Below are 16,073 nucleotides of genomic sequence, written 5' to 3'. Positions count from 1 at the left end.
AACCCTGTAAGTGTCTTACTTACCTGGTAAAACTAATCAAAACTTACCTCCCCTAGGAACTGTGAAAATTGCACTAAGTGTCCACTTTTAAAACAGCTATCTGTCAATAACTTGAAAAGTATACATGCAATTTTGATGATTTGAAGTTCCTAAAGTACTTACCTGCAATACCTTTCGAATGAGATATTACATGTAGAATTTGAACCTGTGGTTCTTAAAATAAACTAAGAAAAGATATTTTTCTATATAAAAACCTATTGGCTGGATTTGTCTCTGAGTGTGTGTACCTCATTTATTGTCTGTGTATGTACAACAAATGCTTAACACTACTCCTTGGATAAGCCTACTGCTCGACCACACTACCACAAAATAGAGCATTAGTATTATCTATTTTTACCACTATTTTACCTCTAAGGGGAACCCTTGGACTCTGTGCATGCTATTCCTTACTTTGAAATAGCACATACAGAGCCAACTTCCTACATTGGTGGATCAGCGGTGGGGTACAAGACTTTGCATTTGCTGGACTACTCAGCCAATACCTGATCACACGACAAATTCCAAAATTGTCATTAGAAATTGATTTTTGCAATTTGAAAAGTTTTCTAAATTCTTAAAAGTCCTGCTAGGGCCTTGTGTGTTAAGTCCCTGTTTAGCATTGTCTTTTAGAATTTAAAAGTTTGTTAAAAGTTTGAAATTAGATTCTAGAAACAGTTGTAGATTCTTAAAAGTATTCCAACTTTTAGAAACAAAATGTCTAGCACAGATGTGACTGTGGTGGAACTCGACACCACACCTTACCTCCATCTTAAGATGAGGGAGCTAAGGTCACTCTGTAAAATAAAGAAAATAACAATGGGCCCCAAACCTACCAAAATACAGCTCCAGGAGCTTTTGGCAGAGTTTGAAAAGGCCAACCCCTCTGAGGGTGGCAACTCAGAGGAAGAGGATAGTGACTTGGAGGACAATTCCCCCCTACCAGTCCTATCTAGGGAGAACAGGGTCCCTCAAACCCTGACTCCTAAAATAATAGTCAGAGATGCTGGTTCCCTCACAGGAGAGACCAACACCTCTGAAATCACTGAGGATAGCCCCAGTGAAGAGGACATCCAGTTAGCCAGGATGGCCAAAAGATTGGCTTTGGAAAGACAGATCCTAGCCATAGAAAGGGAAAGACAAGAGATGGGCCTAGGACCCATCAATGGTGGCAGCAACATAAATAGGGTCAGAGATTCTCCTGACATGTTGAAAATCCCTAAAGGGATTGTAACTAAATATGAAGATGGTGATGACATCACCAAATGGTTCACAGCTTTTGAGAGGGCTTGTGTAACCAGAAAAGTGAACAGATCTCACTGGGGTGCTCTCCTTTGGGAAATGTTCACAGGAAAGTGTAGGGATAGACTCCTCACACTCTCTGGACAAGATGCAGAATCTTATGACCTCATGAAGGGTACCCTGATTGAGGGCTTTGGATTCTCCACTGAGGAGTACAGGATTAGGTTCAGGGGGGCTCAAAAATCCTCGAGCCAGACCTGGGTTGACTTTGTTGACTACTCAGTGAAAACACTAGATGGTTGGATTCAAGGCAGTGGTGTAAATAATTATGATGGGCTGTACAATTTATTTGTGAAAGAACACCTGTTAAGTAATTGTTTCAATGATAAACTGCATCAGCATCTGGTAGACCTAGGACCAATTTCTCCCCAAGAATTGGGAAAGAAGGCGGACCATTGGGTCAAGACAAGGGTGTCCAAGACTTCAACAGGGGGTGACCAAAAGAAAGGGGTCACAAAGACTCCCCAGGGGAAGGGTGATGAGACAACCAAAACTAAAAATAGTAAAGAGTCTTCTACAGGCCCCCAAAAACCTGCACAGGAGGGTGGGCCCAGAGCCTCTTCACAAAACAATGGGTACAAGGGTAAAAACTTTGATCCCAAAAAGGCCTGGTGTCATAGCTGTAAACAGCATGGACACCAAACTGGAGACAAGGCCTGTCCCAAGAAAGGTTCCACTCCAAACTCCCATCCAGGTAACACTGGTATGGCTAGTCTCCAAGTGGGATCAACAGTGTGCCCAGAGCAAATCAGGGTCCACACTGAAGCTACTCTAGTTTCTGAGGGTGGGGTGGATTTAGCCACACTAGCTGTCTGGCCGCCTAACATGCAAAAATACAGACAGCAACTCTTAATTAATGGGACTAGAATAGAGGGCCTGAGGGATACAGGTGCCAGTGTCACCATGGTGACAGAGAAACTGGTTTCCCCTGGCCAATACCTGACTGGAAAAACTTACACAGTCACCAACGCTGACAATCAGAGAAAAGTACATCCCATGGCAATGGTTACTTTAGAATGGGGAGGGGTCAATGGCCTGAAACAGGTGGTGGTCTCCTCAAATATCCCAGTGGACTGTCTGCTTGGAAATGACCTGGAGTCCTCAGCATGGGCTGAGGTAGAGCTAAAAACCCATGCAGCAATGCTGGGTATCCCTGAACTGGTGTGTGTGAAAACAAGAGCACAATGCAAGGCACAGGGTGAAAAAGTAGAGCTGGAGTCTGGAAAAATGGCCCAGCCTACCAAGAGAACAGGAAAGTCAGTTGGGAAACCAACTGCAACACAGCAAAAGAAAGGGAACCTCTCTTCTCAGGAAGAAGTTCTGCCCTCTGAGGGAACTGAGCCTTTGGAGCTTGAACCTTATCAGGTTGAGCTCTTAGGCCCAGGGGGACCCTCAAGGGAAGAGCTGTGTAAGGGACAAGAAACCTGTCCCTCTCTTGAAGGCCTTAGGCAGCAAGCTGCTGAAGAGTCCAAAGGCAAGAAAAATGGAACCCATAGGGTCTATTGGGAAGATGGGCTCCTGTACACTGAGGCCAGAGACCCCAAACCTGGTGCCACTAGGAGAGTGGTAGTGCCTCAGCTGTTCAGAGAGTTCATCCTAACATTGGCCCATGACATTCCCCTTGCTGGACATTTGGGACAAACCAAGACGTGGGAGAGGTTAGTCAACCACTTCTACTGGCCCAATATGTCCAACATGGTTAAGGAGTTTTGCCTCTCCTGCCCCACCTGTCAAGCCAGTGGTAAGACAGGTGGGCATCCAAAGGCCCCCCTCATTCCACTTCCAGTGGTGGGGGTGCCCTTTGAAAGAGTGGGTGTGGACATAGTTGGTCCACTGGAACCTCCCACAGCCTCAGGAAATATGTATATCCTGGTAGTAGTGGATCATGCTACCAGGTATCCTGAAGCTATTCCCCTTAGGTCGACTACTGCCCCTGCAGTAGCCAAGGCCCTCATTGGTATCTTTACCAGAGTGGGTTTCCCTAAGGAGGTGGTGTCTGACAGAGGTACCAACTTCATGTCAGCATACCTAAAGCACATGTGGAATGAGTGTGGAGTGACTTATAAATTCACTACACCATACCATCCACAAACTAATGGCTTAGTTGAGAGATTCAACAAGACATTAAAAGGCATGATCATGGGGCTCCCAGAAAAACTCAAAAGGAGATGGGATGTCCTCCTGCCATGTCTGCTTTTCGCTTACAGGGAGGTACCACAGAAGGGAGTAGGGTTCTCACCCTTTGAACTTCTGTTTGGTCATCCTGTAAGGGGACCACTTGCCCTTGTTAAAGAAGGCTGGGAGAGACCTCTCCATGAGCCTAAACAGGACATAGTGGACTATGTACTTGGCCTTCGCTCTAGAATGGCAGAGTACATGGAAAAGGCAACCAAAAACCTTGAGGCCAGCCAACAGCTCCAGAAGTTTTGGTATGACCAAAAGGCTGCACTGGTTGAGTTCCAACCAGGGCAGAAAGTCTGGGTTCTGGAGCCTGTGGCTCCCAGGGCACTCCAGGACAAATGGAGTGGCCCTTACCCAGTACTAGAGAGGAAGAGTCAGGTCACCTACTTGGTGGACCTGGGCACGAGCAGGAGCCCCAAAAGGGTGATCCATGTAAACCGCCTTAAGCTCTTCCACGACAGGGCTGATGTCAATCTGTTGATGGTAACAGATGAGGATCAGGAGGCAGAGAGTGAACCTCTCCCTGATCTTCTGTCATCAGACCCAAAAGATGGTACAGTAGATGGAGTGATCTACTCAGACACCCTCTCTGGCCAACAGCAAGCTGATTGTAGGAGAGTCCTACAACAGTTTCCTGAACTCTTCTCCTTAACCCCTGGTCAGACACACCTGTGTACCCATGATGTGGACACAGGAGACAGCATGCCTGTCAAGAACAAAATCTTTAGACAGTCTGACCATGTTAAGGAAAGCATCAAGGTGGAAGTCCACAAGATGCTGGAATTGGGAGTCATTGAGCGCTCTGACAGCCCCTGGGCTAGCCCAGTGGTCTTAGTCCCCAAACCTCACACCACAGATGGAAAGAAAGAGATGAGGTTTTGTGTGGACTACAGAGGGCTCAATTCTGTCACCAAGACAGATGCTCATCCAATTCCAAGAGCTGATGAGCTCATTGATAAATTAGGTGCTGCCAAATTTCTAAGTACCTTTGACTTGACAGCAGGGTACTGGCAAATAAAAATGGCACCTGGAGCAAAAGAAAAGACAGCATTCTCCACACCTGATGGGCATTATCAGTTTACGGTTATGCCCTTTGGTTTAAAGAATGCCCCTGCCACCTTCCAAAGGTTGGTGAATCAAGTCCTTGCTGGCTTGGAGTCCTTTAGCACAGCTTATCTTGATGATATTGCTGTCTTTAGCTCCACCTGGCAGGATCACCTGGTCCACCTGAGGAAGGTTTTGAAGGCTCTGCAATCTGCAGGCCTCTCTATCAAGGCATCCAAATGCCAGATAGGGCAGGGAACTGTGGTTTACTTGGGACACCTTGTAGGTGGAGGCCAAGTTCAGCCACTCCAACCCAAGATCCAGACTATTCTGGACTGGGTAGCTCCAAAAACCCAGACTCAAGTCAGGGCATTCCTTGGCTTGACTGGGTACTACAGGAGGTTTGTGAAGGGATATGGATCCATTGTGACAGCCCTCACTGAGCTCACCTCCAAGAAAATGCCCAAGAAAGTGAACTGGACTGTGGACTGCCAACAGGCCTTTGACACCCTGAAACAGGCAATGTGCTCAGCACCAGTTCTCAAAGCTCCAGATTATTCTAAGCAGTTCATTGTGCAGACTGATGCCTCTGAACATGGGATAGGGGCAGTTTTGTCCCAAACAAATGATGATGGCCTTGACCAGCCTGTTGCTTTCATTAGCAGGAGGTTACTCCCCAGGGAGCAGCGTTGGAGTGCCATTGAGAGGGAGGCCTTTGCTGTGGTTTGGTCCCTGAAGAAGCTGAGACCATACCTCTTTGGGACTCACTTCCTAGTTCAAACCGACCACAGACCTCTCAAATGGCTGATGCAAATGAAAGGTGAAAATCCTAAACTGTTGAGGTGGTCCATCTCCCTACAGGGAATGGACTTTATAGTGGAACACAGACCTGGGACTGCCCATGCCAATGCAGATGGCCTTTCCAGGTTCTTCCACTTAGAAAATGAAGACTCTCTTGGGAAAGGTTAGTCTCATCCTCTTTCGTTTGGGGGGGGGGTTGTGTAAGGAAATGCCTCCTTGGCATGGTTGCCCCCTGACTTTTTGCCTTTGCTGATGCTATGTTTACAATTGAAAGTGTGCTGAGGCCTGCTAACCAGGCCCCAGCACCAGTGTTCTTTCCCTAACCTGTACTTTTGTATCCACAATTGGCAGACCCTGGCATCCAGATAAGTCCCTTGTAACTGGTACTTCTAGTACCAAGGGCCCTGATGCCAAGGAAGGTCTCTAAGGGATGCAGCATGTCTTATGCCACCCTGGAGACCTCTCACTCAGTACAGACACACTGCTTGCCAGCTTGTGTGTGCTAGTGAGGACAAAACGAGTAAGTCGACATGGCACTCCCCTCAGGGTGCCATGCCAGCCTCTCACTGCCTATGCAGTATAGGTAAGACACCCCTCTAGCAGGCCTTACAGCCCTAAGGCAGGGTGCACTATACCATAGGTGAGGGTACCAGTGCATGAGCATGGTACCCCTACAGTGTCTAAACAAAACCTTAGACATTGTAAGTGCAGGGTAGCCATAAGAGTATATGGTCTGGGAGTCTGTCAAACACGAACTCCACAGCACCATAATGGCTACACTGAAAACTGGGAAGTTTGGTATCAAACTTCTCAGCACAATAAATGCACACTGATGCCAGTGTACATTTTATTGTAAAATACACCACAGAGGGCACCTTAGAGGTGCCCCCTGAAACTTACCCGACTATCTGTGTAGGCTGACTAGTTCTAGCAGCCTGCCACAAACCGAGACATGTTGCTGGCCCCATGGGGAGAGTGCCTTTGTCACTCTGAGGCCAGTAACAAAGCCTGCACTGGGTGGAGATGCTAACACCTCTCCCAGGCAGGAATTGTCACACCTGGCGGTGAACCTCAAAGGCTCACCTCCTTTGTGCCAACCCAGCAGGACACTCCAGCTAGTGGAGTTGCCCGCCCCCTCCGGCCAGGCCCCACTTTTGGCGGCAAGGCCGGAGAAAATAATGAGAATAACAAGGAGGAGTCACTGGCCAGTCAGGACAGCCCCTAAGGTGTCCTGAGCTGAGGTGACTCTAACTTTTAGAAATCCTCCATCTTGCAGATGGAGGATTCCCCCAATAGGGTTAGGATTGTGACCCCCTCCCCTTGGGAGGAGGCACAAAGAGGGTGTACCCACCCTCAGGGCTAGTAGCCATTGGCTACTAACCCCCCAGACCTAAACACGCCCTTAAATTTAGTATTTAAGGGCTACCCTGAACCCTAGAAAATTAGATTCCTGCAACAAGAAGAAGGACTGCCCAGCTGAAAACCCCTGCAGCGGAAGACCAGAAGACGACAACTGCCTTGGCTCCAGAAACTCACCGGCCTGTCTCCTGCCTTCCAAAGATCCTGCTCCAGCGACGCCTTCCGAAGGGACCAGCGACCTCGACATCCTCTGAGGACTGCCCCTGCTTCGAAAAGACAAGAAACTCCCGAGGACAGCGGACCTGCTCCAAGAAAAGCTGCAACTTTGTTTCCAGCAACTTTAAAGAACCCTGCAAGCTCCCCGCAAGAAGCGTGAGACTTGCAACACTGCACCCGGCGACCCCGACTCGGCTGGTGGCGATCCGACACCTCAGGAGGGACCCCAGGACTACTCTGATTCTGTGAGTACCAAAACCTGTCCCCCCTGAGCCCCCACAGCGCCGCCTGCAGAGGGAATCCCGAGGCTTCCCCTGACCGCGACTCTTTGAACCTAAAGTCCCGACGCCTGGGAGAGACCCTGCACCCGCAGCCCCCAGGACCTGAAGGACCGGACTTTCACTGGAGAAGTGACCCCCAGGAGTCCCTCTCCCTTGCCCAAGTGGAGGTTTCCCCGAGGAACCCCCCCCTTGCCTGCCTGCAGCGCTGAAGAGATCCCGAGATCTCTCGTAGACTAACATTGCGAACCCGACGCTTGTTTCTACACTGCACCCGGCCGCCCCCGCGCTTCTGAGGGTGAAATTTCTGTGTGGACTCGTGTCCCCCCCGGTGCCCTACAAAACCCCCCTGGTCTGCCCTCCGAAGACGCGGGTACTTACCTGCAAGCAGACCGGAACCGGGGCACCCCCTTCTCTCCATTCTAGCCTATGTGTTTTGGGCACCACTTTGAACTCTGCACCTGACCGGCCCTGAGCTGCTGGTGTGGTGACTTTGGGGTTGCTCTGAACCCCCAACGGTGGGCTACCTTGGACCAAGAACTGAACCCTGTAAGTGTCTTACTTACCTGGTAAAACTAATCAAAACTTACCTCCCCTAGGAACTGTGAAAATTGCACTAAGTGTCCACTTTTAAAACAGCTATCTGTCAATAACTTGAAAAGTATACATGCAATTTTGATGATTTGAAGTTCCTAAAGTACTTACCTGCAATACCTTTCGAATGAGATATTACATGTAGAATTTGAACCTGTGGTTCTTAAAATAAACTAAGAAAAGATATTTTTCTATATAAAAACCTATTGGCTGGATTTGTCTCTGAGTGTGTGTACCTCATTTATTGTCTATGTGTATGTACAACAAATGCTTAACACTACTCCTTGGATAAGCCTACTGCTCGACCACACTACCACAAAATAGAGCATTAGTATTATCTATTTTTACCACTATTTTACCTCTAAGGGGAACCCTTGGACTCTGTGCATGCTATTCCTTACTTTGAAATAGCACATACAGAGCCAACTTCCTACAGTGGCAAAATAAGGAAATTGTTACAGTAGGGATTGAAACTGCAAGTATTTAAGCCCTACTATGGTAGTAGCCCTGACATAATCAGAGAGGCTATTATCAGAGCACTTACATAATGAGATTGCTGCCATAATTTGTCGCCACACTACATGGCACCAAAGGGACAAGTAGATCTTTTTACAGGACAAGTAGATTTGAGAAGCAACCTGTCCACTGGACAAGTAGATATTTTAATAAATTCCACACCCCTGCACTTAACTTTCAGAAAGAGAAGCTCCAGCCCACTCTCATTGAATGAGGATTGCATCATATTAGGGATGGTAACCCTCGACCAAGACCAGGCTCCGAGCCCAGGTGCAAATCTGCTGGCTGTCACACAGCAGCATACAGAGAACAGCTGGCTGAAGCCTTATGCAATGAGCCCCAAAGTGGCAGATGCAAGTAGATCTGGGGAAAGGGAATCAAGTTGTTGATCATAAAGATACGTTGGGTGGTTTACCATGGGCCCTCATTGAGGCACAGAGTGAACATTCATCACGGGAAAGTGTTTAGGAATAGGAACTACACTTAAACTACATTGATGCCAAAGAAAGCTGAAGAAGAATATGTGAAAAGAAATTCAGTCATTTGCCGGTTCCATTGAAAGACAAATACTCACTTTGGTGGGGTTTTATTGATTATATTCAGTTTAATGTGGAAATCATGCACACAATTCTAACTTTAATTCTAACTCTGTTCTGTGCTCTGCACTTGTATCAGTGTGCGGTGCGCACAAGAACATGTTGTGTTGCCATTAGAAATTAAGTAAATGTCTGTGAATTAATTGTTTACATCTGTTGAAAAAGTAATGGTGGATGGCTTAAAATTCAAGCCCTACGTGACGAGTCTGCACAAAACTATCATAAAGCTAAATATGATCTCTCGAGTTTAACAGGATGTTACATGCAGATTGGTTCACGGGTAGGAAGTTGTAGGGGGGGGTGAGGTCCCACAGGCTTTATTTTGATTTGCATTTTACATTGAGAATGATTGAAAAATCTGAATGCCAATAACGTTCCCATATGACCACACCATATAACTAGTGCTAATTTGTGGTTGTGCTCTGTGATCAATGGTGGTAAAAAGTCTGAGCACAGGTTGTAACTAAAGCCCATGTCCTTGCTCAATGGACTCGGTAAGCTTTAGGACTGGGTTCTGGGCATCCGTGAAAGCTGTACTCTACTACTAAGTAGGCTAGACGTGGCCAAACACTTTGACAAGCAGGTTTTGGAGTCAGATGAGCTAGGCGCATGGCGTAACAAAAGAAATTAAAACAGGCAATAATGGTTCACACAGGTATGGTATAAACAGTAATAGTAAGTGATCAAAATAGTCCCACAAAGTCATTAAGCATGTCTGGTACCTTGGAACTGACTATGGTCACAACAAACTCCACTGCTTAGAAAAAAAAGAATGTTTAAAATCACAACAAGCACCATTAGTTAAAAAAGGTAAAGAATGTTTTATATTATGATCCCATAAACATTCCCCAGTAACACCTCAGATTAACAAAGTGCAATGTCTCCCCAGTGTCGAAGTAAAAAGCAAATGGAGTATGCTAAATATATCATACAAAGCCTTTGTTTGGAACAAGACAACTCCAAAGGATAATTAGAAGAGTCTCATCGGTTATCGTAACAGCAATCCTTTTGGCTGTGCAAATAGCTGTCTACGAGGTTTTGACCCCCGGGAAGGATAAAACTTTCTCATTAGGACTAATATCAAAAAGGAACACCTTAAACAAGGAGGAAGAAAAGAACCAGTGAGAAGGTGAGAGTGGTGCAGAGTGAATAAGGTTCTATGAACCAAGGGAGAAGTACCTGGTAGCAAGGGTAATCAAAAGCAAGCATCCGATGTCCATACTCACTCACCACAGCAGTACAATAATCAAACATACCTTACTCTTTGGCATTGGTGAAAGTCATTTTTTAGAAAATAAGTGGGGGGAAGGGGAAAAAGAGAATGTGTAACGCACACCATAGGCCCACTTACCAAGAGTAAGTGTGAGAAGAGACCAATACTGGGAACTGTACCAGCAGGCGTACTGAAGTACAGAGGTCCGGGCTGGTAGGGTTGTAAGAGGATCTCCCCAGCAAGGCATGAGCTGCAGGCAGGGCCGAAGAAGTGCCAGAGGGTTAGTTCTGTGCTATACTGGCCAAATGGCAAGCACAAAGGAGCCAGTCCAAATTGTGCTGCTCAGTGCTCTCCGTCCACGAGACAGGATATAGGTAAAGGAGTATGCGTGGAGGGAATCCTTCATGTGTGGCCGGTGTCTGTGCACTCCGATAAGGCTCCCTAAGGTAATGCTTGGTATTTGGGTATTTGCCAACTGGCTTCGAATGTATAAGTCCTAGTCCTTCACTGACTGAGACATGAAAACATGGAGTACTCTCTTGTATGACCCAATACTTTCATAATACCGATTTACTTGTTATCATGAACTCGTAGGAACGTTTAGATACCACTGGTTAAATTGCAAAGTAACATATCTGAGACATATGGTTACACATGGTTATTTTCAGCCCTGACAAAGTCAAGTTGGATGTACCCATCCTTAGATTAAACACTTGTTGCCTACTAGGATCTCGTGATGATGACCTTAACTTTGCTTAAATGATTAAGAAGACTACATACAAAGAAGTGGACTGCGCTTATTGTTGAGAGTTCAAGATTATTGGTTATGCTTATGGACATAGTCCTTTAGAAGAAAATCTGGTGTCTTTTCTTCCTGTTTGAGCATCCCATGATATATTTGATATTCTATATGGAATTTGGACATTAAAGGTGTGTGTGCGCCGGTTTTCTCCTTTTTTTTTTTCCTTTTCTTTTGTTACCACATTTTGCCTTCATTCGCCAGAGTCCCTCAAAAGGCATCCCAGTCTAAGGGGGAAGACACCAGAGGCCCCCCCGCAATCCTTGACTAGGAAGCCTATCCTGAAACTACTTTGACCCGCATAAGGACAGTTCATTGAGTCTTGAGCAGTTGAAAGAGCACCAATCGACCTCCATAATCTACCTTTCCCCACGTGAAAGGAACGTAACACATTCAGATCTTTTAATGTTTCTTTCGTAACTAAATGCCTGCTACGTGAGCTAAGTAGTAATAATTGTAAGGCTGTTTTCACTGTTCTGTCTGTATTTATCTCCACAGGATAGTTAAACAACCAGTAGGCTAAAACTGATTACATACAATGACACCAGTTCTCCTTATCAGTCAATGAGAACTTCCACAGTTTGGATATGGCTCATCAACAGCACCCAGTTGACACAGTCCACTGCACCATCATGTACAGAAATCTGCTTCAGGCCAAGCCATACACTTGGGCGTTATCGCCTCAAAAGCTCATCTATATCAATGTATAGCCCTATTTCTACATAAGTCTATATTAGACAGAGTTCATGGTACCCTCACATCCACTATGCAGCTCCAGGTCACATACTTAGCTGAGCATTTGCTACCTGACCAGCTGATTCATGATAAGTTAGGTTCATACCTTGACCCATATAGGACCATAATTTAATCTCCTCATCATGGTGTAGGGTCATGTCAAACATAACCACTGCACTAACTTATAGATGATCAAAGTAAGTAAGATTGATTAGACGATGATGTATAAAATCCGCAGGCTACTTTGGTCATCTAAAACTTCGCTCTGGTCGGGATGGCTTTCTTTTGTTATGCAGAATGTGTGGGGAATATTTTGATTGTTTGGAGGAAGATGCATCTTTGAAGACAAGTCACTCTAGTAAAGTTTTGGTTTTCAATTGTACAGGTGTACAGTTTATATTTCTGTTCTGTTATACTGAGTAGTTTGGATGCTGTCTTTTACAGGGGCTATTAGGATATGTGACTAAAATTAGTGATTTTTTTTTTTTTTTTTTTTTTGCAGGTGAAGATGAGAGGTCGTCCGATAGTGCTCTCTGACAAGCAGCTATGTCAGATTTGCCAAAGTCCCTTCAGTGAGCCAACGTTTGTCAGACACCCGAATGGCATCATTGTTCACACTCATTGTGCTGCTAGCAGACGCATGAATCCCAACATGGCCCACGGCACCCGGACTTGAAAAAGAATGTTCTGCAAGGCAGTTACTGTAAAGCTCCTTGAAATCCAACAAGCAGGAACAAACCATCCGCTACCAAGTCGAATGTGAAGAAATTGTGGTTGGTGATGCGTTTGTATGAAGCCGAGCACTTAATCGTTGATGCATTTGTTACATACCAGGGAAACCAGAATCTAGGAAACTTTATTTTTAAAGCACGACTGCGTGCATTCAAAAGGGAGCGCTTTGACTTTGTTCCTTGGGAAAAACTTGAGCACTCTACATTCCTGATGCAGGTGATGCGGTTGGATGAACAGCTTAAACGTGTTGCCTTTTTAAGACGAAATGGTGGCGTTGCACTTTTACGTATAATGTGAAACGGAACCCTCTCACCTTCTACCCATCCACAGTGAGCACACAAACAATACCTTTTCCCCGTGACCTGGTTTACATGTATTTTCATCACCGCAGTTGTGATGAGCTTGGGGTGGTGCAACTTTTCAGGAGACAGAAGGCTGCACTTCATCTACTTCGTTCTTCAATACCGTCTTGTATCCAAGGAAAACCTAATCATGGCCTAGTTTGGTTATTTTTCTCATAATTGATCACGGAGAGTCTAAAATTTTTGACTGGCCTGATTTCCCATTTAGAAAAATCAATTTAAATATACGCACCCCTTCGATGTTTGCTAACAAATGTATCTGTGACAGCAGTTTAAGCTCTTACTGAATTCTGTCCTAGTAAACTGGTGTAAAAGCTGGGTTGTTGCAGAGGAGACCCTTGCTCCTTTGATCAGTTGTTGGCAGCACTCAGTGTTTCTTTGATTAACCTGGTTGTCGCCGTTACTCGTACAATAACTTTAAAAAAAAAAAAAAAAATGAGTGGAGGAAAATAGCAAGGATCCCCCAGGAATATCCTGCCAGTGTTGTTTCAAGGATACATATGAACATTCATCTCAAAGTGTCGTGCATTACAAAATTGCATTACCTTAAAACAAAGCTGGATTTTTGGCAGCGTTCAGCTTGCAATTAGACATCTTATTGCCATTGTTTTGCTTTTCTTGTATTTCCCTGTATTGAGAGCCAGACTTGTTTCGACAGTAAATCGCCTTTAAAAATGTAACCGCCCTTCCTATCAATTGTAAGAAAATTAGTTTATGGTGCCCAGTATATGTGTTTGTTTTCTCAACAAGAAAACCGAGTCCTCTGCCTTTGCATGTCTTGCAGGGTAAATGCTATTCAGAATATTTAAGGGTTGTGGTCTGCTTGGCTGTTTAAGTGCATGGAAAAGCAAATAAGTTGGGCTTACTTTATTCTGTCTGGTCTGCATAACATGTCAGAAACACTCCTGCAGTGACCAAATACTCTGGTCATTAATTGAGCGTTGCCATGTGCAACTTCAAAGGCAGGTAAACGTATATAGTAGCAGCAGGACATTTTCGGTTCTAAAAGTGGCATTTTCACCATCCCTTTGTGTCCAAGTCAATGGCAGTGCAGTTCACGTTCTACATATTTCTCAGTAAATATGCATCCTACAGAATATTAGTTATACTACATATTATCTTTTAGCAAAGGATTTCGCATAAAACTAGTCCTTACACTCCACGGTGTATTAACTGTGTCACAATCCCAGACCTTGAATACATGGACATTTACCTTTGAATTTGATGCTGTCAATCCCTCTGAAGACAAAGTAAAAAAAAGTTTTGTGTTTTTTTTAGAAAAAAACAAGCAGGAGCATGGTTTCATGTAATATTAAAGGCAGCATCATACGGTTTTTCGACATTCATCTTATCAGTTCTCCGAAATGCAAAAATCATGTGTAATACTTTGCTTTATGGTGGACTGGGAGTTGGTCGAAACATGTCAATGGCTGCCACTGACTGTTGATTGTCGATGACCTTACTTATATGTGAACTCTGTAGAGGTCATACAATATATTGCACTTACAACCCCACTTAATGTGTATGTCCTCTCTTGGATATGTATGCAGCTAACTTGTAATATGAAATGCCTTTCTTGGTGCAGTTTTTCAAAATTAGCCTGATGCAGCTGAAGATCCTGGACACTTTATGTTCATACCTTTTATTTTGTCAGCTTAAGCATATACTTTATAGAGTTTAATTGGCGTGATTGCGGTGTGGTCCCAAATTAGTTTAACTATTTGCCACAGCTTCTCCATAAGGATGTTTTCAGTGATCTGCAAGGTATGGAGAGTTATTGAACAACAGTGTTCAGTTGAGGCTGCCTTAATGTCATTGTCAGTGCGCTGTCGCTGGCACTTTCTATGTGGAGAGTTGGTAAGATCTGTGCCTAATTGTTTACCTTCTTCAGAGTGCTTTATTTGTGAACTCCTAAGAAAACATGGTACCTGTAGAAAAGGAGTTATAGCTCTTTAACTTATGAGGATATTTACTTATATCGATCCAATGAATCATTGAAGGGCTTTCGCAAAATATTGCTATTGATAAACTCCATGCTGATCACTACAGGTATATTCTTGTATTTGTCTTGTAATCCATTACAGTAGTCTGCCTTAATATCAAAGCCACCATATTGATCCAAAGAGCAACCAAGGTCGGTTCAATTACAATCCAGAATGGTTTTTCATCATAGCTCTTATGAGGGAATGTAGGGAAAAGTTCGATTTCAGTCCAATTGTCAACTTGTATGTTACATTATTTTTCGACGTAACACTTTTTTTCTGAGATTCTTATCTCAATCATGATACATATTTAGTTTGTCTTCCTGATGAAGCTCACTTTATGATGAACGGATGAAGCGAACAAGCAAGCTTGCACTGCTTGTTGATTCAGATAATTTTTACCATTTCCTGTGGACTAATTCGAAGATGTATTTTCTGTATTTCTGGAATATTTTACTCGTATTCAGGATTAATGTCCTTGCAGTCCAGCGACGGCAACAGAGGTGGAATTCCACTGAATTTAACAGACAGAGTAAAAAGGTGAAAAATGATGCAGCAATTAACTTCCTAATTATGTGGCACCTATTTCGTGCAAAACTACAGCAGCATGTCACTGAATCAGTTTCTTAAAATGAACAAAAGCATATAAATACCTGTATATGTTTGTATATGAAGATATATGTAAGTATATTTATAGAGAGATAATATACATCCTTAAGAGTAATGAATGTGTTTATTATATCATTAAAACAACAAAAACACCCACCTTCCACACAACATTTTGAAGTACTTGTATTCACCAGCTGATAGTATTTTCTTTGGTATTTAAATGTAGGACTAACATTCATATAGCACTAAATGGTGTGTATGGAATTGGAAGCCAAGCAATTGTGGAGAAGCTGGTGTAAATTATACATCCACTAGACCCCAAGAGATAAGTTCATGTTAAAACTGTGTTGAAAATAGTTGGCAAAAACAAATAAGGTTTTAATTCAATATCTACAATTCGCATAAAACAAAACAGATTGAAAGAAGCATAATAGTTTGTTCTATAGGAACGGAATAGAAGCCTTGGTCTTATTCAGTATGTTAAAATTATTTCTCAGACACACGTTTCAGGCTTAAGACATTCGTAACAGAAGTGTGCAGAAGTTTTTGACAACTAGAAGTAGAAGGTAAAAAATTGCATTATTCACATGTAGATTTTTGTACTCTGAGTACTTCTACCGTCTCACCCTCTTCATCCAGCGCAATGGTATATTGCTCAGACTCAGAAGGGCAATGCAATACTTTAACAGGCATACAGTTTAAATGCATCCTGAAGCCC

At 44.1% G+C, this 16,073-nt stretch overlaps 1 protein-coding gene across 1 annotated transcript in view; it reads left to right on the top strand.

Moving 5' to 3' along the window:
* TGFBRAP1 (transforming growth factor beta receptor associated protein 1) overlaps positions 1–14,278 on the top strand; it is a 221,629-nt gene extending 207,351 nt beyond the window's left edge. Inside the window, exon 11 of the mRNA XM_069204446.1 lies at positions 12,173–14,278. Within this exon, the coding sequence (XP_069060547.1) occupies positions 12,173–12,346 (174 nt within the window). The 3' untranslated portion in view covers positions 12,347–14,278. The remainder of the gene's footprint in view (positions 1–12,172) is intronic.
* The last annotated feature ends 1,795 nt before the right edge of the window (positions 14,279–16,073 follow it).

The sequence above is a fragment of the Pleurodeles waltl genome, chromosome 8 (assembly GCF_031143425.1).
Source record: "Pleurodeles waltl isolate 20211129_DDA chromosome 8, aPleWal1.hap1.20221129, whole genome shotgun sequence".
NCBI lineage: Eukaryota > Metazoa > Chordata > Amphibia > Caudata > Salamandridae > Pleurodeles > Pleurodeles waltl.
The sequence above is the reverse complement of the archived record's forward strand: the minus strand, read 5'-3'. Positions and strand labels throughout refer to the sequence as shown.